This window comes from Scyliorhinus torazame, chromosome 8 (genome assembly GCF_047496885.1).
Source record: "Scyliorhinus torazame isolate Kashiwa2021f chromosome 8, sScyTor2.1, whole genome shotgun sequence".
In the NCBI taxonomy this organism is placed as follows: Eukaryota; Metazoa; Chordata; class Chondrichthyes; order Carcharhiniformes; family Scyliorhinidae; genus Scyliorhinus; species Scyliorhinus torazame.
Genome location: NC_092714.1, coordinates 257,032,630 through 257,057,715, shown reverse-complemented (window position 1 = coordinate 257,057,715; position 25,086 = coordinate 257,032,630). Strand labels below are relative to the sequence as shown.

General features: G+C 50.1%; 1 protein-coding gene across 1 annotated transcript in view; it reads right to left on the bottom strand.

Annotated features, from left to right (window-relative positions):
* Positions 1 to 25,086, bottom strand: part of plcg1 (phospholipase C, gamma 1) — a 206,915-nt gene that overhangs the window by 33,714 nt on the left and 148,115 nt on the right. The window contains exons 19-23 of the mRNA XM_072515148.1: positions 21,295 to 21,475; positions 19,437 to 19,514; positions 11,526 to 11,629; positions 6,393 to 6,489; positions 4,710 to 4,779 (exon numbers count right to left, since the gene is read on the bottom strand). Coding sequence (XP_072371249.1) covers positions 4,710 to 4,779; positions 6,393 to 6,489; positions 11,526 to 11,629; positions 19,437 to 19,514; positions 21,295 to 21,475 — 530 coding nt within the window. The remainder of the gene's footprint in view (positions 1 to 4,709; positions 4,780 to 6,392; positions 6,490 to 11,525; positions 11,630 to 19,436; positions 19,515 to 21,294; positions 21,476 to 25,086) is intronic.

Sequence of the window (25,086 nt, the reverse complement as noted above, 5' to 3'; positions counted from 1 at the left end):
ATTTCAGGTTCTTGTAGGTTGTCAAGAGTAGATGAGGTTTTAATTGATCCCGTCTCAGTGGATATGGTCTCACTGGACTCATGAGTGGTTTTACTTTGATTGTTGAGTGTTTCTGGAGAGTCTTGCTGAGATCTGTCAGTCTCGCTGTGATCTAGCACACCTTGGGCGAGATTCTCCGGCCCCCTGCCGGGTCGGAGAATCGCCGGGGGCTGGCGTGAATCCCGCCCCGCCGGTTGCCGAATTCTCCGGCACCGGAGATTCAGCGGGAGTGGGAATCGCGCCACGCCGGTTGGCGGGCCCTCCCCGGCGATTCTCTGGCCCGGATGGGCCAAAGTCCCGCTGCTGGAATGCCTGTCCCGCCGGCGTGGATTAAACTACCTCTCTTACCGGCGGGACAAGGCGGTGCGGGCGGGCTCCAGGGTCCTGGGGGGGGGGGGGGCGCGGGGCGATCTGGCCCCGGGGGTGCCCCCATGGTGGCCTGGCCCGCGATTGGGGCCCACCGATCCGCGGGCGGGCCTGTGCCGTGGGGGCACTCTTTTCCTTCCGCCTTCGCCACGGTCTCCACCATGGCGGAGGCGGAAGGGACCCCCTCCACTGCGCATGCGCGGGGATGCCGTGAGCGGCCGCTGACGCTCCCGCGCATGCGCCGCCCGGCAATGTCACCAAAGGCCTTTCCCGCCAGCTGGCGGGGCGGAATTCAGTCCGGCGCGGGCCTAGCCCCTCAAGGTTAGGGCTCGGCCGCTCAAGATGCTGAGGATTCCGCACCTTTGGGGCGGCGCGATGCCGGACTGATTTGCGCCATGTTTGGCGCCGGTCGGCGGACATCGCGCCGATTACGGAGAACTTTGCCCCTTGTGTGTGAATTGTTATTTCTTTGTCACTTGTCTCACATATGGTGGATAGACTTTCATTGTCTTCTTGCTGCTGACTAAATGAGCTGGGTGGACTTCCATAGTCTTCTTCTAGTTGCTCAAATAAGATGGATAGACAGTCATGGCTGTCGCTCTGGAATCTTTACTTGCTTCCATTGTGGAGTCTGTCAACGATCTCTCTGTGGGGGCTTCCATCGCTCTCTCTGTGGAGTCTTTCATCGCTCTCTCTGTGGAGTCTTTCATCGCTCTCTGTGTGGAGTCGTGCAGTGTTCTCTCTGTGGAGACGATCAGTGCTCTCTCAACGGAGTCAGTCAGTACTCTCTGAGAGGCGCTGTTTTCTTCTTGGTTATTTGACAGGTTGCTGTCATCCAATGTATCAACGATCTGCCACTGCATCATGGTATTGGATTCATCTACCATGAGTAGAGTCGTGTTGAGCTTTTGAACCGTGTTGCTGATGCTATGATCATCATAGCCGAATAACTCAGTCATGTCTGAGTAGTATTCTTCAATATACAAATCATCTTCTTTGGTTTCGGATTTGTTATTGTGCTCTTCATATTCAATGAACAAATTATTTAGTTTCGGATTTGTTATTGAGCTCTTTACTTTTTATGCTGCAAATTGCTGGTTCGGAGGTGCTGCGAAAGTTATTTTCTACTGTTTGTTGAAGTTCAGGCATTGTTCTGCCTTTCGAGGTAAATAATTTGGGTTCTGTAGCTTTAAAACTCTTACTTTCAATTTCCGGGCAGTTTCCCTTTAAGTGGGCATGGTCTGAGTCTTCTGACATCATGACGCTTGTGACGTAATGCGTAGGTATCGATTGCGCATGTGCAAATTAATTTTCTTCCAAAGTGCGCTCTTTTGCCGGTTTGCGTCTTTTTGGGAAGTGCGCATGTGCGTACTGGTCAGACTGCACACGCACAAGATGGCTGCCGCTCAGAATGTTCATCTTCTCCACTTTGAACACTGCCTCTGACTCGTGGTAAGTACTTGCGCCATTTTCAAGGATTTTATATTCTAGGTTGTGATTTTTTGATTTTTCATGAGCAAGGCATTTTTGTACAGCGATTTCTGTTAAATCCTGTTCACTCAGTAATTGTTTTCTGAGGTGCTCATCATTTATTCCCCAAACAATTTGGTCACGAATTTTAGAGTCATGCAGCAAAGTTGCAAAGATTGTGCCAGCAGCTTAAGGTCGGTTGCAAAACTGTCTTTCCCTTGCAATCTCTTTGCAAAGATGTAGAGCTCAAATATTTCATTTGACTGTACTTTACAGTGGCTATCAAATTTTTTGAGGTTTGTTTCATACTTTGTCTTATTCTGACCTTCTGTGTAGGTAAAAGAGTTGTATACCTCTATCGCGTCAGGACCAGCCATAGTCAGTAGAAGAGCTATTTTTCGAGCATCTGTCACGTTTGTTAAGTCAGTCGCTTCTAGATACAGTTCAAATTGTTGTCTAAACAACCGCCAGTTAACATTAAGGTTACCAGTGATCCTGAGGTGATGAGGAGCTTGTGGTCTGTCTATCATGCCGTGTATCATCAGGTTTTGTTCCGAAGGCGATGCTCCTGTTGCCAAATAGCTATCTGGTTTTCTCTCTAAACTTACTAAATTTAACTAGGTAGATGCAGTAACCACTCCGGTACCATGTTATATTATATTGCAACACCTGGTAGCATGTTATATTACTGAATTTAAGTAATATATGTCGTTACTAACTGTAGATGATGTTGAAGAACACTCGAGTCTTCAAAGTAAACTGAAAGAATTTATTAAGTTAACGATAAAACTAATAAATGAGTTTGACACTATACTGAACTAACTCTTGCAATAAAGTAAGGATAACTAACTGTACAAACTGTAACTAAGCTACACGTGGTGTCTGGCTGAGACCCTCTCTACACTGGGATCCAGCTACACTGCTGTTCTCTGGTAACTCCTGCTGATAACTCCTGCTGGAAAAAGAGGGAGAGCCTCTGGGAGCTCTTATTATATAGTGGGTCTTGTAATGACCTCTAGTGTTACAGCTAGGTGTTGTAATTAACACTTTAGTTACATGTCTGTCGACATATCATTACAACAGTCACATGAGATGTCACTTGCGACTTTGATCAAAATCAAGCGTCAAATGAAGACGCTGATCGACTAAATGTTCTAAATCTTGTTCCAAGATTTAAAACTGAGAGCTGCAAATATCCTGGGCTGGAAAAGCTCCTGCACGATGGTGAATATATAGCGACAACTGGATTGAAGGGAGCACAAAACTTCTTGACATGAAGTCAGTAACATTGTCAAGGACTGTCCTTTTACCTCTGGTTGTCGGGCAACCACTTGGCGCAGAAGCTGAATAGGTGGTTCCTTGCCAATGCTGCAGTTCCTTGCCAATGCTGCGGTTCCTTGCCAATGCTGCTCGTGCTCTGCTGCCATATGTATAAAATCAGCCAAACAGATGTAACCTTCTCCACTGCCCTTCATGGAAGCAGATGGTTCAGAGCCTTCTAACTGTAACCCTGCCCTGCCAGTCTGTGCCACCTATAAATGCCGTATTTTGGGTTTAATCTTATGATGCGGTGACTCCTTTCCAGCACTCTTTTAAACTACACTTCATCTAATAACGTAGGGCTTGTGGAAGCTTGCTGTGCGCAAATTGGCCGCCACGCCTACTAAACTACAAGTGGCCACACTTCAAAAGTACGTAATCGACTGCAAAATGCTTTTGCATGTGCCAAGGTGATGAAAGATGCAATATAAAGGCAAGTCTTTCCCATTTGGGTTTACATGGTCTTCCCCCGCCCTCTGAGAAAGTGCTTGACCTCCACTCGAGTTCTGGAGACATCTACTAAGGCAGCAGACTGTAGCCATCTGGGATGGCCACTTCCCGATTACAAAATGGACACTTTGCAAAGATTGCAGGGAAAATGGACAATGCTGAGAAAACAAGCAGGTTCGGAGCTTGTCTGTATATTGGAGCCGCAGCTCCCAGACAAGAGCAAAACTGTAGGCCCATTAGCATACTAATGGCCCATCTCCGGGAACAAAAGAGTAACTTTTGAGTAACCGATACTAAGGCAGACACCCCGGCGCCAGAGGAGACCGAAACAAAGCAGGCCAACGGCCACCTAGGACACGCCCAGCCATTAGGGCACCCACCCCTTTATTGGATGAAATCAATAGGAATGATCAAGAAACGGCCCAATTGATTGGGGCCAAGTTCAAGGCCCGCCCAAAAGAGCGCAAAGCCCCTTTGGGTATAAGAAGGAGCCCCCAAGAGAGAATCGTTCTCTTGGACCCGGCTCTCACCGAGGAGAGACCCGTCCACCAGCTGCACCAGAAGCAAATAAGTCCAAGGTCAACGCGCGCTACCAGACAGACGACCTTAGCTGTTCCCCTCTACCACTTCGACCCCAGCAGTCTCAGAACCGAACAACAGCCATTGTTCCTCTGACTGAGTGGGCGCCCGAAGCTAAGTATAGGCTTTAGCAGTAGTGATAGTTTAGTCTGTAGAGTTTCGTGCATGAGTATATTTAACTGTGTGTGTAAAAAAATAAGCATTGACTTTGAACTAACTAACTGGTGTATCGAGTCTTTGATCAGTATTCGGTTTTGAACCTTGTGGCGGTATCGAAAGGTACCTGGCGGCTCTAGAGCAAACAAAATTAGACTTAAGGAAGGCGACCATATTGACCGCCATATTCAGAGCCGACTAAAGAGAGCAACAAGACCCATTTTTCATTACAGCTACAAAGCGACCCCTCGGATAGATCCCAATTAGTGTTACCAACAGTGGCTGAAGGAGGCGAGAGAAGTTTTACCAAAACGTTTGGCACGACTCACCAATCTGACAGGAAGGTACGTCCAGAAATCCTCGCAGTAAATTTCCGAGAGGGCTGTTTTCACTAAGCGGCTGCAAGTAGAGGGGAATAAACGTGAGATTAAATGCCAGGCCAGTAAACTAATCTGCACAAGCTCAAAATATCAAATATGCCTTGATGAACGTGGACAAAATTCTCCCAATTAATCAGAAATATTTTTGCAGAGCTCAGCTACAGGAAGTGGTCAGATCGGATTATAAAGGGCAGGGTCTGAGCCCAGACAGGTCGGCAGGCCTCTCAACCAGACCGGGTTCTAGACAGAGAAGAGAGAGAGAGAAGGAGACACCTTTCCTCGGAGAAGGAGCAGAAATTAATTTCAAAACAGGAAAAGAAGAATTCATGTGTCACGAAGGGTTAAAAGAAATCCGCACTACATTTAAACAGGTGATTTAAAAATTCCAGTACTGATTGTTAGGAAAACAAGTCACTTTAAGGGATTAATATTTGTATCGGTAAACATTAGGCTGGAATTCTCCGGCTGTTGGCTGGCGGCGGAATTCTCTGGTCCCGCTGGGAACGCACCCTCGCCTGCGGGTTTCCCACCGGCATGGGGTGGTTTCAATGGGAATTCCCCAGGGACATGCCATAGAATTCCTGCAGTGCAGAAGGAGACCATTCGACCCATTGAGTCTGAGCCGACCCTCTGAAAGAACACCCTACCTAGGGCCACTCCCCCGTCCTATCCGCATAACCCTGTAACCCATCTAACGTTTGAACACTAAGGGGCAAATTTAGCATGGCCAATCCGCCTAACCTGCACATCTTTGGGCTGCGGGAGGAAACTGGAGCTCCTGTCTAAGGAGCCTTGTTGAGTTGCTGCAGTGCATCTTGTAGATGGTACACACGGCTGGATGGTTTGAATGTTTGTGGAAGGGGGAGCAATCAAGCGGGCTGCTTTGGCTTGGATGGTGTTGAGCTTCTGAAGTGCTGTTGGAGCTGCATTAATCCAAGTGGACAGTATTCCATTACACTACCTTGTAGATGATAGACAGGCTTTGCGAGGGGAAGGTCCGGAGGTGGTTACTCGCTGTAGGATTCCTGGCCTTTGACCTGCCCTGGTGGCCACAGTATTAATATGGCTAGACCCGTTCAGTTTCTGATCAATGGTAACCCCCCAGGATATTGTTTGTGGGGGATTCAGCAATGGTAATGCCATTGAATGTCAAGGGCGATGGTTAGATCCTCTCTTGCAGGAGATGGTTGTTACATTGCACTTGTGCGGTGCAAATGTAACTTTCCACTTGTCAGCCCGAGCCTGGATATTGTCAGGTCTTGCTGCATTTGGACATGGACTGCTTCATTATCTGAGGAGTCGCGAATGATGCTGAACATTGTGCGGTCATCTGCAAACATCCTCACTTCGAACATTATGTTGGAAGGGAACTCCTGCAGTGATATCCTGGACCTGAGATGATTGACCTCCAACCACCACAACCATCTTCCTTTGTGCCAGGTATGACTCCAACCAGCGGAGAGTTTGCCCCCTGATTCCCATTGACTCCAGTTAAGAGGTTAGCATCAAATGTGATGCGTACCTCATGGGACAGTTTGTTACCATTTTGCTTGGAATGCAATTATCAATGGAACATATTGCTGGTGCTTCAGGGGTCATGATCTTGTGTTAAGCTGGATTAAAGTGTCTCACCAATCTCTCTGGTTCTGAAGTAGTTGGGCTCATTATCTCCTCCACATAGTTGGCAGGGAACCAGAACTGTCGTTTCCCTCCGTAGTCTCCTTTCCACCTGGAAAATATGTGGGAAAGAAGTCAATGTACAGAGCAGAGAGACAACAGTAGCCGCATCAAACTGGCCAAGTGGGCGGTGTGATGTTGAGGAATGTGATATAAACTGGAGAATAGTCACTTCATTAGTATTGCTGCTGCTGGCGCCGTCCTAGGTTCCAAATAGCCGGTGCATTGACTCACATAATAACGGTTACATGCCAAAATAGTTCATTCCAGTTGAGAAACGTTCAATACGTTTTGGAAAGGTGTGAAAATCATAAGATCTTTATCTGCCTTCTTTCTCCAATTATGCCTCAACTCTCCCATACGCTCACTTTCATTCTCTTTGTTGGTCAGCAATGGTAAAGTAATCCGGGCCCCGGGTTCATCCTAACTCCCCCAACAATGGTTCGCATGGCGTCACGGGAGGAACGCTTGGATCAAGATAATGGCATGTCTCAGGATAAATCTATCACAAAGCAAAACGTTTCCGTTTGTACAGCACATGGTAACGCGCTTCATACTCTGTTTCCAAACAAAATTTGGTACAGAGCAGACCGGTGACCAAAGGTTTAATCAAAGATGTGGGGCGAAATTCTCCCCCAACGGCGGGATGTCCGCCGACTGGCGCCAAAGCCGGCACCAATCAGACGGGCATCGCGCCGGATCAAAGGTGCGGAATGCTCCGCATCTTTGGCGGCCTAGCCCCAACATTGAGGGGCTAGGCCGACGCCGGAGGGATTTCCGCCCCGCCAGCTGGCGGAAATGGCGTTTGTTTCCCCGCCAGCAGGAGCGGAAATGCGGCGCATGCGCGGGAGCGTCAGCGGCCGCTGTCAGTTTCCCGGCGCATGCGCGGGAGCGTCAGCGGCCGCTGTCAGTTTCCCGCGCATGCGCAGTGGGGAGAGTCTCTTCCATCTCCGCCATGGTGGAGGCCGTGGCGGAGGCGGAAGGGAAAGAGTGCCCCCTTGGCACAGGCCCGCCCGCGGATCGGTGGGCCCCGATCGCGGGCCAGGCCACCGTGGGGGCACCCCCCGGGGTCAGATCGCCCCGTGCCCCCCCCCAGGACCCCGGAGCCCGCCCACGCCGCCTGGTCCCGCCGGTAAATACCAGGTTTGATTTACGCCGGCGGGACAGGCAGCTTCTGGCCGGGACTTCGGCCCATCCGGGCCGGAGAATCCAGCGGGGGGTCCCGCCAACCGGCGCGGCCAGATTCCCGCCCCCGCCCAATCTCCGGGAGCGGAGACTTCGGCGGGGGCGGGGGCGGGATTCACGGCGGCCAACGGCCATTCTCCGACCCGGCGGGGGGTCGGAGAATGACGCCCGTGGGTTTTAAGGAGTGTCTCAGAGGGGGAGTTAGGGAAGTTAAGAGGTGAGGAGTTTTACGGAGGGAATTCCAGTGTTTAGGACCCAGGCAGCTGAAGGCCGGGGCCACCAATGGCATTCTGAACCGTGGATGCACCAAAGGACAGAATTGGGGGAGTGCCGAGATTCCGGCGGGTTGTAGGATAAGAGATAAGCATCAACTAGGTTACAGTGGGCGAAGTTCTCCGCCTCGCGCCCCCGGTGGCGGAGTTCCCGGTGAAGTGGAGAATCCCACCCTGTTGAAGAAAACACAAACGATGTCAGGTGCCGACCCGTTCCCCATGCGCTGGGCCCCTCACTGGCGTCGGGATAGAGGTTCATGCCCGCAGACCGGGCACCATATTCTCCGGGCACGCATGATTCTCTACTCCTCTGGGCCAGGAGACACATGTGCGGGAATTACTACAGGTATGGACAAACGTGGCCCTGACATGGGGCACCTCACGGTGGGCTAAGTTAATCCGAGGGCCCCCTGTCACCTGCCCCACCAGAACCTCCCCCCACCACCCCCACCAATCAGCCCCCTTCACGCTGGAGTGATTTTGAAGTGGCCAGCTGGAAATTGACAGCATTGCTGACGGGGCTCTCTTTTCCGGGAGGCTGCCGGACAATAGTCTCTTTTCTGGGGGGTCTCTTTATTTAGCGGGTCTCTGGGTGGATCCCCTTTATTTAGGGTGTCTCTGGTGGGGGTGGAGGCTCTTTATTTAGTGGGTGTTTGAGGGCGAGTCTTTATTTAGGGGGTCTCGGGGGGTGGGGGACCCAGCCGCGGGACCTCACTATCGGGCCGCCCGATCAATATGGCCGCACGATAGCGGGAATCCCTCACAATCCTCGCCAATGTTGGCTGGAGCTTGGGGGCAAATCATGTGATGAAGCCTCCAGAAAAACATTTAATCACAGTCGGCAATCTCGAGGCGGAGCGATCTCCTTTCGCTTCACCCTTCTGAAAAAATATTTTTCACAAAAAAACCTTCCTTTTAATGTCCAGCCATGATTGAATGGCGGAGTAGACTCGATGGGCCGAGTGGCCTAATTCTGCTCCCCTGTCTTATGGCCTTAGTAAGAAGTCTTACAACACCAGGTTCAAATCCCACAGGGCTGTTTCGAGTCACCAGCTTTCGGAGCTCAGCTCCTTCATCAGGTGAATTCAGCTGTGCTCCGAAAGCTAGTGATTCGAAACAAGCCTGTTGGACTTTAACCTGGTGTTGTAAGACTTCTTACTGTGCTCATCCCAGTCCAATGCCGGCATCTCCATACTATGGTCTTAGGACACTGATTGCTCGTAGGCGGGTTCTGTTGGGGTGGAGGTCAGCTTCTCCAACCTGTGCCTTGGCGTGGCTGGGGGATCTAATGGAGTTCCTGCATTTAGAGAAGGTGAAGTTTGCCCTGAGAGGGGCAAATGAGAGGTTCCACATGGGATGGGGTTTGTTTATTTTGCATTTAGTGGGGCTAGTTACCGCAGATTGTTGGGCCGGGGCTTGATTGGAAGGGGCCTGGTGGGTGGGGGGGGGGGGGGGGGGGGGGGGTTGTGCTGGGTTTATTTTGTGTTGGAATGTTTTGTAAATGCTAAAATGTTAAAAACTTGAATAAAAAAATACTTTAAAAAAATAAATGAATGTGCTGGACAGTAAGAGTCTGGGAGAGCCACTGAACAGCGATTGTTGAGGCATTTGAAAAACCACAGGGAAGGTGCCTGTTGAAGAAATAAACGCCGCTATGCAAGTTACTAACAGGATAATGTGCAGGATGTAGACCAGAGGATGCTTGCTTACTTCCTGTCAGAGTTCAGAAATAAAACTGGATAAAACAATACAAAAGAAAATACCGCAGATGATGGAAACCTGAAATAAAAACTGAAAATGCAAAAAAACAATATTCAGCAAATTTGGCGATGTCCATGCCGGGAGAAGCAGAGTAAACGTTTCAGGTCGATGACCTTTCGCCGCAAACCCCTCAGTTCTGACCAAAGGTGACCAACCTGAAACAACTCAGGCGGGATTCTCCCGTACCCGGCGGGGCAGAGTGGCGTGAACCACTCCAGCGTCGGGCTGCCCCAAAGGTGTGGAAACCTCCGCACCATCAGGGGCTAGGCCCGCCCCGGAGTGGTTGGCGCCCCGCCGGCTGGCGGGATAGGGGCCTGGCGCCACGCCAACCGCGCCGAAGGGCCTCCGCCGGCCGGCGCGAGTCGCCGCATGCGCGGGAGCGCCACCCCGCACATGCGCACAGGGATTCACTTCCGCATCGGCCGTCGCGGAAGGAATAGAGTGCCCCCCACGGCACAGGCCCGCCCGCGGGCCACGCCACCGTTAGGGCACCTCCCGGGGCAAGATCCCCCCGCAACCCTCCAGGAACCCCAGAGCCCCCCCGCGTCGCCAGGTCCCGCCGTTAAGGGACCTACCCTGATTTATGCCGGCGGGACCGGCTACAGGCGGGCGGGACTTCGGCCCATCGCGGGCCGCAGAATTCGGGCGGCCCCGGCGCTCATTGAGTCGCGCCGGACCCCGCGGGTGGCGCGACTCACGCTGGGCCGGTTTTTTGGGGGGCGGGAGAATTGGGACGAATGTGGGGCGGGATTCACGCCGACCCCCGGCGATTCTCCCACCCGGCGTGAGGTCGGAGAATCCCGCCCCTCATTTTATTCTCTCTCTCCACTGATCATTTTTTCGAGCATTTCCCTGTTAAAGCAATCCCTGGTGTCAAACAGGAGCAGGATAAGGCCTTCTGCCCTTGAGCCTGTTCCACTATTCAATCAAATCATGGCAGATCTGTGTCTTGATCTCATTCATCCACCTTGGTTCTAGCTCCCTTCCCGGACTAGAGGGAGGTCTTGTGGCCCAGTTGGCAGTGCCCTCGCCTTTCAGCCAGAAGTTCTAGGTTCAAGTCCCACTCTGGGGATGGTGGGCCATTGAAGTATTGAAGGGGATGAAATGGGCCATTCCCGTACCGGCCTCCCTGAACAGACGCCGGAATGTGGCGACTAGGGGCTTTTCACAGTAACTTCATTGAAGTCTACTTGTCACAACAAGCGATTATTATTATTATTATAAGTAGCGCTCATGACGAGGTTCAACAGACTGACAATCAGCCTGCTAACTATTCCCCAAAGGGGAGAGAAATGCGTGTCTAGATATGAAACAAACCTACCAATTTCAATCTTGACCTGTTCAATTGACCCTTGACCTCAATGGCTTTTTGAGGAAAGATGTCCTCTACCACGAGTGTGAAGGAAGGCTTCCTGATTTTATTTCCTCATGAAAGGCCTAGCTCCAAAGTTAAGACGGTAGCACCCCCCTTTGTTCGAGACTCCCTCACCATCTCCCTCATCAACTCCTCCAACCATCATAATGCAGCCATCTGGGATGGCCACTTCCAGAATACAAAATGGACGCTCGCAAAGAATGTCGGGAACTGTGGACAATGGTAGGAAAACAAGCAGGCACAGAGCCTGTATGCATATTGGAGAGACAGCTCCCAGCCGGAATTGAAACTATAGGTCAATTAGCATATTGATGGCCCATCTCCGGGAACAAAGGAAAGACACGCAAGCAACCGATACTGTTTCAGACATCCCGGCGCCAGTTCCCCAACCGAAAGCACAAACAAAGCAAGGCCAACGGCCATCAAAGACACGCCCAGCCATCAGGCCTTTCTGCAGTTAAGATGAAGCTTTCCGCGTGCATGCCATGCGCTTACCATCCCCCGTCCTGTTTGACCACATTCTGAATGATGCAGTTTTTGCAGAAGGAGAGTTCATCATCCTGTTGTGCCTTGTAGTCATACATTGCCTTGACTGTACACTGCAACACAAAATCAGGTTATTTTTTTTTAAAAATATGTTTTATTGAAATTTTTTTCCCAAACAACAATTTTTCCCCTCTTACAAAGCAAACGCAACAATAACAATACAGAAATTTTTAACAATACACAAGTAACAAAACCCCTTTATCGTTGACCTAAACTAAACTAAACCCCCCCCCCCCCCCCACTCCCCACTCCCCCCTCTTCCCCCTGGGTTGCTGCTGCTGGTCATCTGTCTTCCCTCTAACGTTCCCCTAGGTAGTCGAGAAATGGCTGCCACCGCCTGGTGAACCCTTGAGTCGATCCTCTCAGGGCAAACTTTATCTGCTCCAGTTTAATGAACCCCGCCATATCATTTACCCAGGCCTCCAGTCCGGGGGGTTTTGCCTCCTTCCACATGAGTAGGATCCTGCGCCGGGCTACTAGGGACGCAAAGGCCACAACGTCGGCCTCTTTCGCCTCCTGCACTCCCGCCCGGCTCTTCCGCAACTCCAAATAGAGCTAACCCCCAGCCTGGTTTGACCCGGGCCTTCACCACCCGCGAAATCACTCCCGTCACTCCCTTCCAATACGCTTCCAGTGCCGGGCACGCCCAAAACATATGTGCGTGGTTTGCCGGGCTCCCGCCACACCTCCCACATTTGTCCTCCACTCCAAAGAACCTGCTCAATCTTGCTCCCGTTATGTGTGCTCTATGTAGCACCTTAAATTGAATCAGGCTAAGCCTGGCGCATGAGGAAGAGGAATTTACCCTGCTTAGGGCATCAGCCCACATACCCTCCTCTATCTCCTCCCCTAGTTCTTCTTCCCACTTTCCTTTTAGTTCGCCCACTGACTCCTCCCCCTCTTCCCTCATCTCTCGGTAAATCTCTGACACCTTGCCCTCTCCGACCCACACCCCTGAAAGCACCCTGTCCTGTATCCCCTGTGTCGGGAGCAACGGAAATTCCCTCACCTGTTGTCTAGTAAACGCCCTCACCTGCATATATCTCAATAAATTTCCCCGGGGCAACTTATACTTTTCCTCCAATGCTCCCAAGCTCGCAAAAGTCCCATCTATAAATAAATCTCCCACCCTCCTAATTCCCAACTGGTACCAGCTCTGAAATCCTCCATCCATTCTTCCTGGGGCGAACCTATGGTTGTTCCTGATTGGGGACCCCACCAGGGCTCCCCGCACCCCTCTCTGTCGCCTCCACTGTCCCCAGATATTCAATGTTGCCGCCACCACTGGGTTCGTGGTAAACTTTTTAGGTGAGATCGGTAGCGGCGCCGTCACCAGCGCCTCTAAACTCGTCCCTTTACAGGACTTTCTCTCCAGTCTTTCCCACGCCGCTCCCTCACCCTCCATCATCCATTTACGTATCATTGCCACATTGGCGGCCCAATAGTAATCGCCCAAGTTCGGTAGTGCCAATCCTCCTCTGTCCCTACTACGCTGAAGGAACCCCCTCCTTACTCTCGGAACTTTCCCTGCCCACACGAAGCTCGTGATGCTCCTGTCTATTTTATTAAAAAAGGTCTTGGTGATTAGTATAGGGAGACATTGAAATACAAATAAGAACCTCGGGAGGACCATCATCTTAATTGCTTGCACCCTGCCCGCCAGCGATAGAGGCTGCATGTCCCACCTCTTGAAGTCCTCCTCCATTTGTTCTACCAATCGTGTCAGATTAAGTCTGTGCAAGGTTCCCCAGCTCCTAGCGATCTGAATCCCCAGGTATCGGAAGTTTCTTTCCACTTTCCTTAGAGGCAAGCCTTCTATCTCTCTACTCTGGTCACCTGGATGTATCACAAATAATTCACTCTTCCCCATGTTTAGCCTATACCCCGAGAAATCCCCGAACCCCCTCAAAATTCGCATAACCCCTATCATCCCCCCCGCTGGGTCCGACACGTATAACAATAGGTCATCCGCGTATAACGAGACTCGGTGTTCTTCTCCCCCTCTAATCAACCCCTCTCCATTTCCTGGAGTCTCTCAACGCCATGGCCAGAGGTTCAATTGCCAACGCGAACAACAATGGAGACAGCGGGCATCCCTGTCTTGTTCCCCTATATAGTCGGAAATACTCCGATCTATGTCGACCTGTAACTACGCTTGCCGTTGGAGCCCCATAAAGAAGTCTAACCCAGCTAATAAACCCGTTCCCAAACCCAAACCTCCTTAACACTTCCCATAAATACTCCCACTCCACCCTATCAAATGCCTTCTCTGCGTCCATTGCCGCCACTATCTCTGCCTCCCCCTCCACTGGGGGCATCATTATCACCCCTGATAGTCGTCGCACGTTAACATTAAGTTGTCTCCCTTTTACGAACCCTGTCTGGTCTTCGTGCACCACCCCCGGGACACAGTCCTCTATCCTCGATGCCAGTACCTTTGCCAACAATTTGGCGTCCACGTTCAATAATGAAATGGGTCTATAGGACCCGCACTGCAACGGATCTTTATCCCTCTTCAAAATTAACGATATCGTCGCCTCCGACATCGTCGGGGGTAGAGTCCCCCCTTTCCTGGCCTCATTGAACGTCCTCACCATCAACGGGACCAACAAGTCCACATATTTTCTGTAATACTCCACCGGGAACCCGTCTGGTCCTGGGGCCTTCCCTGCTTGCATGCTTCCCAGTCCCTTAATAACCTCGTCCACCCCAATCGGTGCCCCCAGGCCTACCACCCCCCCGCTCCTCCACTTTCGGGAACCTCAATTGGTCCAGGAACTGCCGCATCCCCGCCTCTCCCTCTGGGGGTTGAGACCTATACAGTTCCTCATAGAAGGTCCTGAACACCTCATTTATCTTTCCTGCCCTTCGCACCGTGTCTCCCCTTTTGTCTCTAATTCCTCCTATCTCCCTCGCTGCTGCCCTCTTTCGCAATTGATGAGCCAACAGGTGACTAGCCTTTTCCCCATATTCATACCTCCTCCCCTGTGCCTTCCCCCACGGTACCTCCGCCTTTCTGGTGGTCAGAAGGTCAAATTCCGTCTGGAGTCGTCTCCTCTCCCTGTACAATTCCTCCTCCGGGGTCCTCTGCAAATTCCCTATCCACCCTTAAAATCTCCCCCAGTAATCTTTCCCTTTCCTTGGCCTCTGTTTTCCTTTTGTGGGCCCCAATGGAGATCAGCTCTCCTCTGACCACCGCTTTTAGTGCTTCCCATACCACTCCCACAGGGACCTCGCTGTCGTCATTGACCTCCAGGTATCTCTCAATACACCCCCGCACTCTTGCACACACTCCCTCATCCGCCATCAGTCCCACATCTAATCGCCAGAGTGTTCTCTGCTCCCTTTCCTCTCCTAATTCCAGGTCCACCCAATGTGGGGCATGATCCGAAACCGCTATGGCTGAGTACTCAGCTTCTTCCACCCTAGAGATCAACGACCTTCCCAAAACAAAAAAATCTATCCGGGAGTACACTTTATGGACATGGGAGAAGAAGGAAAACTCCCTACTCCTAGGTCTAAGAAATCGCCATGGATCCACTCCCCCCATTTGGTCCATAAACCCCTTAAGTACTTGGCCGCTGCCGGCCTTCTTCCGGTCCTTGAGCTGGATCTATCTAGCCCCGGGTCCAGCACCGTATTAAAGTCCCCTCCTAAAATCAAGTTTCCTACCTCCAGGTCCGGTATACGCCCCAGCATCCGTCTCATAAATCCCGCATCGTCCCAGTTTGGGGCATACACATTAACCAACACGACCTCCATTCCCTCCAGCCTGCCACTCACCATTACATATCTACCTCCGCTATCTGCTACGATGTTCTTTGCTTCAAATGCTACCCGTTTCCCCACCAAAATGGCCACCCCTCTGTTCTTTGCGTCCAGTCCTGAGTGGAACACCTGTCCCACCCATCCTTTCCTTAGCCTAACTTGGTCCGCCACCTGTAGGTGCGTCTCTTGGAGCATAACCACGTCTGCCCTTAGTCCTTTCAAATGCGCGAGCACTCGGGCCCTTTTTATCGGTCCGTTCAGGACTCTCATGTTCCACGTGATCAGCCTCACTAGGGGGCTACCTGCCCCCTCCCGTGTCGACTAGCCATTACCTTCTCTAGGCCAGTCCCATATCCCGCCTCCACGCTCCCGCTCGCTCCCCCAGCGTCGCACACCATCCCCGCCCACCCACTCTTTAGCCATTTCCTTTTTGATTTCCGCAGCAGCAACCCAGTTGTCCCCCCCACCCCCTCTCCCTCCCTCCCCGCTTGATCTCTTTCTAGCATGATTGCCCCCCCCCATATTACTTCCGTAAGTCAGCTGACTTCAACTGACCCCGGCTACTCCTGCTCACTCCTCGACCCCCCGTGTGGGGAACTCCCATCCGCCTTGCGCCTGTCTTCCCGCCTTATTCTTTCTGGCGCGGGAACATCCCTTTACCTGACCCGCCTCTTATGGCGCAGCTCCCTTTCCCCTCCCCCTCCCCTTCCCCATTCTCCAACTATGTCCCGTCTTTCCCCCCTCACCGGCGCCCACATTTCCCCAATGTCTCCCCCCTTCCCAATTTACTTCTCAATTAACTTCAACCATAACATTAACAATAACATTTCCTGCAGCATCAGTCCCTCAGTTCCGATCCAATTTCTCTTCTTTGATGAAGGCCCATGCTTCCTCCGCCGTCTCAAAATAATGGTGTCTCTCCTGATACGTGACCCATAGTCTTGCCGGCTGCAGCATCCCGAACTTCACCTTCCTTTTATGCAACACATCTTTGGCTCGGTTGAAGCTCGCCCTCCTTCTCGCCACCTCCGCACTCCAATCCTGGTATACCTGTACCACTGCATTCTCCCATCTGCTACTCCGCACCTTTTTAGCCCATCTCAGGACCTCTTCTCTATCCTTAAGGCGGTAAAATCGCACGATTATCGCCCTGGGTGGTTCTCCCGCTTTTGGTCTTCTCGCCGGAATCCGATTTGCCCACTCCACCTCCAAGGGGCCCGTAGGGGCCTCAGCACCCATCAGTGAGCTCAGCATCGTACTTGCGTACGCTCCACAGTCCACTCCTTCCACACCCTCAGGGAGACCCAGTATCCGAAGGTTCTTCCTTCGCGCTCCATTTTCTAGGGCTTCGATCCTTTCAGTACACTTTTTATGAAGTGCCTCGTGCGTCTGTGTCTTAACCGCCAGGCCCAGGATCTCGTCCTCAATATCTGTCACCTTCTGCTCCACCACGCGGAGCTCTGTCTCCTGGGTCTTTAGTGTCTCCTTGAGCCCCTCAATTGCCTGTAGCATTGGGGTCAGCACCTCCCTCTTCAGCAGCTCCACGCACCGTCTCACAATTTCATCCTGCTCAGGCCCCCATGTCGCCTGCGCTTTCTCCGCCGCCATCTTGTACTTCTCTCTTTCTGACCCTTTGGTCGACGATTCCTCGCGCTGCAGCCGCCGCCGCCGGTTTTTTCCTCCTTCGTTTGGGGGGGAGTCCCTTCTCACACACCCTACACCGGGTTGCGTCATCGAAAAATTCCCCGTTGGGGTTCTTAAAAGAGCCCGAAGGTCCGTCGGAGCTGGAGCCGCCGAAGCGTGCGGCTAGCTAGGCATCACCGCAACCGGAAGTCCCTTTAGTGGCCTTGATGAGGTCTTTTCACAGTTGTTCCCTCTGCTGCTAGAATTCACCTTTGATACAGGCCCTCAGGTCAGCTTGCAGCTTTAAGCTTGCCCTTCCCCCGCCTGCATGCTGGAAGAGGCCCTGTTTATCCTGCAGTTGCAGCCAAATGTTTTACTGTTTCTGCCGTGTCTGGCAACCCAGAGACATACCCTTCCTGGGGGACACTGTCGGGGGAATATTGCAGTCTTCTTCCCACACCGGGAAATGTCAAACAAATGCCGTGGGGGCCCTGTAAAAGAGCCCAAAAGTCCGTTCCAAGCAGGAGCTGCCGAATATGCGACCTAGCTCTGCATAGCCGCACCCGGAAGTCCAAAATCAGTTTATTAAACACTGACTGACCACTGCTGTAAAAGGATCTGGTACAGGCCGGGCACGGATCTTAACATAGAACATACAGTGCAGAAGGAGGCCATGCGGCCCATCGAGTCTGCACCGGCCCATGTTCTACAGGCACCTCCTCTAACCCCTGTTCATCTGGCTCAATCAGAATAACCTTCAATTCCTTTCTACCTCTTCTGTTTACCCATTAAATGCACTTATCCTAAATTAGAAGATTAAATGCTCGAGGGACGCAAGTTCAAATCCCACCACGGCAGCTGGTGGAATTTAAATTCAACCGATTTATAAATGCTAGTCTTGTTAATAATAATCATGAAACAGGGTGGCGCAGTGGGTTAGCCTTGTTGCCTCATGACGCCAAGGTCCCAGGTTCGATCCCGGCTCTGGGTCACTGTCCGTGTGGAGTTTGCACATTCTCCCCGTGTTTGCGTGGGTTTCGCCCCCACAACCCAAAGATGTGCAGGGTAGGTGGATTGACCACGCTAAATTGCCCCTTAATTGGAAAAAATTAATTGGGTACGAGAATCCCGCCCCTTATCTCTGTCGTAGATAACACACAAACCCACAGCAAGCATCCACCAAGGCGGCAGCCAGTTATTCCATACAAGCTGTTCCAATGGTTCCATTGCCACCTGTGATCAGAATGACAGCCCCCCCCCCCCCACCCACCACCACCACCACCACACTGGCGCATACTCAACAGTTTGGATGATTGCTCAGTTATGCCCTATTGCAAACCATGGGATTAATGTAACTTGACCCATTGTGTGACCTAACCCAGCTTCCTCTCAATGATCAATAAAACGATCGAAAAAGTTATCAATAATTATATCGAGCAGCACCCACTCAGCAACCACATGTCCACCGACGCGGTGTTCCTGACCTCATCACTTTATTCAAAACAGGATACAAGACCTAAATTAAGTCAAGTCAACATTTGGCCAACTATTGCACCAAGGAGCCCGGGCAAAATTGATATCAATGGGGGTTGAAGTGGAAACCAATTCTGGTCGCTCCATCAATGACCTTCCCTCCATCACAAGTTCAGGACTGGGATCATTTGCTGTTGATTCCTCAAAATTCATCTCCATCGTCAACTCCAGATAATGATACATTGCCTGCCAGCTTGCATGGGCTGATGAGCAGAGAGAACATTCCCACCATAAAAGTGCCAAGAAAAGAACAGCAGGAACAAGAGAAAGTCTAGATATCTCCCCTTGACTGTAGCCGATTCCACTACCCTATGGATCACCGGTGATCAGAATCGTCACAGCACTGGGACTACGAGGTCAGTGGAAGGGCAGCCTGTAGTAAGAAGCTCACTTCCTCACCATTCAAAGCCTCTCCAAGATCTACAAAGCTCAACCCAGTGCGTAATACAGGACTCACCCCTTTGCAGCTACAACAACACTTAAGAAGTTCAATGTCCAGGACAGAACAGTTCACTTGATCGATGCTTCTGCCACTGGCCTTAACATGTGCCCCTTCCCCCATCTTGGCTACAGTGTTCCTGATCTACAGCATCTCCATCCTCTCCAACCCTTACCATCAAGAAACACAAGAACAGCAAAGTCATGGCAACATCATTAACCTTCCGGTTCACCTGCAAGTCACATATCATATGTGGCTTGCATAACAAACCTTAAATGCTGTGAAAATGTGCACTCACAAGCACATGGGAGTTAAAACAAATCATTTGCCCCTCTTTGAACGCATCCCTCAGAAGTCATACAGTTTCTTAGAGTTTGAACAAGTTAGACACTGTCTCATGAAATATACTGCAATGATGGTGGGAAGCAAAAGTCAGGACAGCTTTTACAACAGGATGTGTTTAGAATGAAGAGAAGGATCCATTTATAAATCTCTACCTTAAATGTCGGCATCTGGTTGGCTTCAACATAGAATCCCGGTTGTCGTCCTTCGTAAAGGGCCCCATAATCTGGCTCCTGTTGGAGGGAAGGAGAGATTGAGCCAAAATGTTCCAGCTTCACTTAAACCGACAAAGGAAATCGTAATTTTCTTGTCCACCCATCCAGCGAAGAGAAAAACAAAACAATCATTTGTCGACAATACACAACAGCCCTTCCGCAACCTGTTCTCATCTTTAAAAATGAACTTTAAAGTTTTCAAAACTCACTGGATTCAGCCTTGAACTTTGTGTCGTCAGTGAGACAAATTTTTTGGTCAATGATTCAGGAGGTTGTGGTTAGGATTACAGATCACTGAAGATTAGTCCTGTTCTTCTCATGGCCCTGCTCAGTTCAGCTCAGACCTTTGGCAGCCTGAGAGGTTTCATAGAATCTCCACCATGCAGCACAGTATAATACCATTCAGCCCATCGAGTCTGCACCGACCTTCCGTAAGAGTATTGTATCCAGGTCCACTTCCCCGCCCATTTCCAGGTTATATTACTATTACCTTCAACCTAAGTTGAAGGTTCAATAACAAGAGGGCATCATTTTAAGGAGAAAGGCAGGAGGTTCAGAGGGGATTTGAGGAAAAATGTTTTTGGCCAGAGGTTGCGGGGAATCTGGAATGCACGGCCTAGTTGAGGCAGAAAACCTCACAATCTTTAAAAAGTAACTGGATGAGCATTTGAAATGTCAGAACATTCAAGGCTGTGAGCCAAGTGCTGGAAAGTGGGATTAGTGTAGATTAGAGTGGTTTTTTTTTGTCAGTAGGCTTGATTGGTCAAGGGGCCTCTTCTGTACTGTACGGTTCGATGGTTATTTATTGTCAATTCTCCACCCAACGTCACTGTGGACACTCCAGCACAAGGACTGAAGTTGTACAAGGTGTAGCCCCACCATCACCTTTTCAGGGAAACTAGGGTGGGAACTAAATGCCGACTGAGTAACAGGACCCACCTCCCAGGCGGAGGAATTAGAATAAAATTTCATCCGACCTTACTATGGCAACTCTACCTTCAGAATGGTCTCAAAGCTAAAACCCCTCGCGGCCAACGGGTCAGAGGTCAGCCTGCTAATAAAGTGAGGAAGTCTTCCGAATTTATCCCCAAATAAAATAAGGAACACGAATAAGAACCTCACTAAGATTATCCCGTATTTGAACATTTTCAATCCAGATATGTATCATAGAATTTACAGTGCAGAAGGAGGCCATTCGGCCCATTGAGTCTGCACCGGCCCTTGGAAAGAGCACCCTACCTAAGCCCACACCGCCATCCTGTTCCCGTAAGCCCACCCAACCCAACCTGTTTTGGACACTAAGGGCAATTTAGCATGGCCAATCCACCTCACCCGCACATCTTTGGACTGTGGGAAGAAACCGGAGCACCCGGAGCAGACACGGGGAGAAAGTGCAAATCCCGCACAGGCAGTTACCCAAGCCGGGAATTGAACCTGGTACCCAGAAGCCGTGAAGCAACTGTGCTACCCACTGTGCTACCGTGGTCCCCAGTAGCTCCACTTCTGTTTATCAATTGCGGCACCTCCCCACTTCCCTCAGTGAACTGTTCCTGATTGACATCTGGCTCAAGTCTCAATCCATTTCATTTTCATTGACCCGAGCCAAAAGGCAACAATATAATTTTGTCAACTGTAAACACACATGTGACCGTAGCTTGTCCCATCGGTTTTAAAAAGGAGCCTTTTAGTTGTTCCAAGTTCAAGAAGCCAGAGTCGGTCAGATCACCATGGCAGGAACATGGGAGCAACGAAGGGGTCGTCCCTTCAGAACGGCGACAGGTGAACCGTACATACTCACCGCAGTGCCGATCTTTTCCAAGGTCTCCTCGTTTATCGGGTAGCGGAGTTTCATCTTCCTGTACAGCGGATTCTTTTCATAGTAGCTGACTAAGTCAACAAGGCTGTCAAACTCTGAACTCCCCAAGATGACGACTTGCCCTTCCTGCTGGACACGGCAATGCTTAATCTTTCCTTCAGCTCTGTGTGGAAAAGGCAGCAAAATATATATGACTAGGCCCAGTCGTAGCATCTCCGCCTCTGCGGTCGAGGGTGTAGGTTCACATTCCAGACTTGGGGCCCAACAGCAAGAGTGATGGCGTCTTTCAGGTGCGATGTTAAACTGAGGCACCACCTGCCCTGAAAATGGTACCGTGATGCTTTAAGAGTAGGAGAGCTCCCCTCGCGAGGTCGTGAGTTCAAGTCCCATTTAATTTCTTCACCCAACTCACTACTGCAGGGAGTGGTTTAAGCTAATCGTATGGGTGCATTTATGGGAAATCTAGACAAGCTAATGAGGGAGAAGGGAATGGATGGGTACAAGTGTAGATTTAGATGAGGAAGGATAGATGGAGTACAAAAACCAGTATGGACTGGTTCTATATCCTGTGTTCTATATCTTATGTAAACTAGTTGGCAAACTGAATTCACAAAATTTATATATAGAAACATACATAGAAAATAGAGGGGCAGCACGGTGGCGCAGTGGGTTAGCCCTGTGGCCTCACAGCGCCGAGGTCCCAGGTTCGATCCCGGCTCTGGGTCACTGTCCGTGTGGAGTTTGCACATTCTCCCCGTGTCTGCGTGGGTTTCACCCTCACAACCCAAAGATGTGCATGGTAGGTGGACTGGCCACGCTAAATTGCCCCTTAATTGGAAAGAAAAATGAATTGGGCACTCTAAATTTAAAAGAAAAAAAAAAAGAAAATAGAAGCAGGAGGCCCTTCGAGTCTGTTCCACCATCCATTATGATCCTGGCTGATCATCAAATTCAATACCCTGATCCCACCTTCCCCCTTGATCCCTTTAGCCCCAAGAGCTATATCTAATTCCTTCTTGAAATTACACAACGTTTTGGCCTCAACTACTTTCTGTGGCAGTGAATTCCACAGATTCACCACTCTCTGGGTGAAGAAATTTCTCCTCACCTCAGTCCTAAAAGGTATCCCCTTATCCCCAAACTATGACCCCTAGTTCTGGACTCCCCCACCGTCAGGAACATTCTTTCTGAACCTACCCTGTCTAATCCTGTTAGAATTTTATAGGTTTCTATGCGATCCCCTCTCACTCTCCTAAACTCCAATAAATATAATCCAAACAGACTTAGTCTCTCCTCATTTGACAGTCCAGCCATCCCTGGCATCGGTCTGGTAAACCTTGGCTGCACTCCCTCCATAGCAAGAACATCCTTCCTCAGATAAGGACACTAAAACTGCACACAATACTCCAGGTGTGGCCCCACCAATGCCCTATACAATTGCGGTAAAACATCCCTATTCCTATACTCAAATCCTCATGTTATGAAGATCAACACACCAGTTGCCTTCTTACTCTGCCTGCTGTATCTGCGCGCTTACTTTCAGCGGCTGGTGCACAAGGACACCAGGGTCTCACTGAGTATTCACCTCTCTCAATTTACACTCATTCAAATAATAATCTGCCTTCCTATTTTTGTTACCGAAGCGGATAACCTCACATTTATCGACATTATACTGCATCTGCCATGCATGCGCCCACTCACTCAGCCTGTCCAAATCTCGCTGAAGCATCTCTGCATCCTCCCCACAGCTCACCCTCCCACCCAACTTTGTATCATCTGCAAATTTGGAGATACTTCATTTAGTTCCCTCGTCCAAATCATTAATATATAATGTGAACAGTTGCGGTACTCCACTAGTAACTGCCTGCCAATCAGAAAAAGACCCATTTATTCCAACTTTTTGCTTCCTGTCTGCTAATCAACTTTCTATCCATCTCAAGACACTACGCGCAATCCCATGTGTTTTAACTTTACATTGTAATCTGCTATGTGAGACCTTGTTGAAAGCCTTCTGAAAGTTTAAATAAACCACATCCACCGGTTCTTCCTGGTCAACTCTTTTAGTTGCATCTTCAAAGAATTCTAGTAGAGTTGTCAAGCATGATTTCCCTTTTGTAAATCCATGCTGACTTTGTCTGATTACACCACTACTTTCCAAATGCTGTGCCTTGAAATCCTTGATAATGGACTCCAGCAACTTTCCGACTACCAATGTTAGACTCAGTGGTCTATAGTTCCCTGTTTTCTCTTTTGAAAAAAAAAATTTAGAGTACCGAATTCATTTTTTTCCAATTAAGGGGCAATTTAGCGTGGCCAATCCACCTAGCCTGCACATCTTTAGGTTGTGGGGGTGAGACTCACGCAGAGACGGGGAGGGTATGCAAACTCCACATGGACATTTACCCAGGGCCGGGATCGAACCTGGGTCCTTGGCGCCGTGAGGCAGCAATGCTAACCACCACACCATCGTGCCGCCCCCCCCCCCCCCTTCCTGTTTTCTCTCTACGTTCCTTGTTGAATAGCGGGGTTATATTAGCTACTCTCCAATCTGTAGGAACCATTCCAGAGTCCAAAGTATTTTAGAAAATGATCACCAATAGATCTACTATTTCTCGGGCCTTTTCCTTAAGTACTCTGGGATGAAGGTTAACAGGCCCATAAGATTTATCCGCCTTTAATCCCATTAATTTCCCCCAAACCATTTCTTTACTAATACTAATTTCTTTCAGCTCTTCACTACAACCTGTTTTTCTCAGAACCTCCGATACATTATTCATGTTGAATTATGAATTCCCCTGTTTCTGACTGTAAGGGGCCTACATTTGTTTTGTATCAATCTTTTTCTCTTTACATACCTATAGAAGCTTTTACCAGTCTGTTTTTATGCTCCCTGCTAGCTTATTTTCATATTGTATTTTCCCCGTTTTTAAAATAAATTTAAGAGAACCCAATTATTGTTTTCCAATTAAGGGGCAATTTAGCGTGCCCAATCCACCTAACCTGCACATCTTTGGGTTGTGTGGGTGAAACCCACCAGACACGGGGCGAATGTGCAAACTCCACACGGACAGTGACCCAGGGCTGGGATTCGAACCCAGGTCCTCAGCGCCGTAGCCCCAGTGCTAACCACTGTGCCGCGTGCTGCCCCTGTATTTTCCCCTTCTTAATCAATCCCGTGGTCTGCCTTTACTGAATTTTAAACTGTTCCCAATCCTCATGTTTATGTTTTTTCTTGCTGCTATGTATGCCTCTTCTTTGAATCTAATATTCTCTCTAATTTCTCTTGGAAGCCATGGTTCCCTTTCTACCTTTGCGCCAAATAGGAATAAACAACTTTTGGAGTTCACCTATTCATTCTTGAATGCCTGCCATTGCCTGGCCGCTGTCCTTCCTTTCAGTAATGTTTCCCAGTCTGTCATAGCCAGCTCATGCCTCATAGTTACCTTTATTGAGATTCAGGAACCTGGCCTCGGAATCAACCATCTCACTATCCACCATGATAAAGAATTCTATCTTTTACATAGACCATAGACCATACAGTGCAGAAGAAGGCCATTCGGCCCAGCGAGTCTGCACCGACCCACTTAAGCCTTCACTTCCACCCTATCCCCGTAACCTTTTTGGTCACTAAGGGCAATTTAGCATGGCCAATCCATTTAACCGGCACGTCTTTGGACTGTGGGAGGAAACCGGAGCACCCGGAGGAAACCCACGCACACACGGGGAGAACGTGCAGACTCCGCACAGACAGTGACCTAGCGGGGAATTGAACCT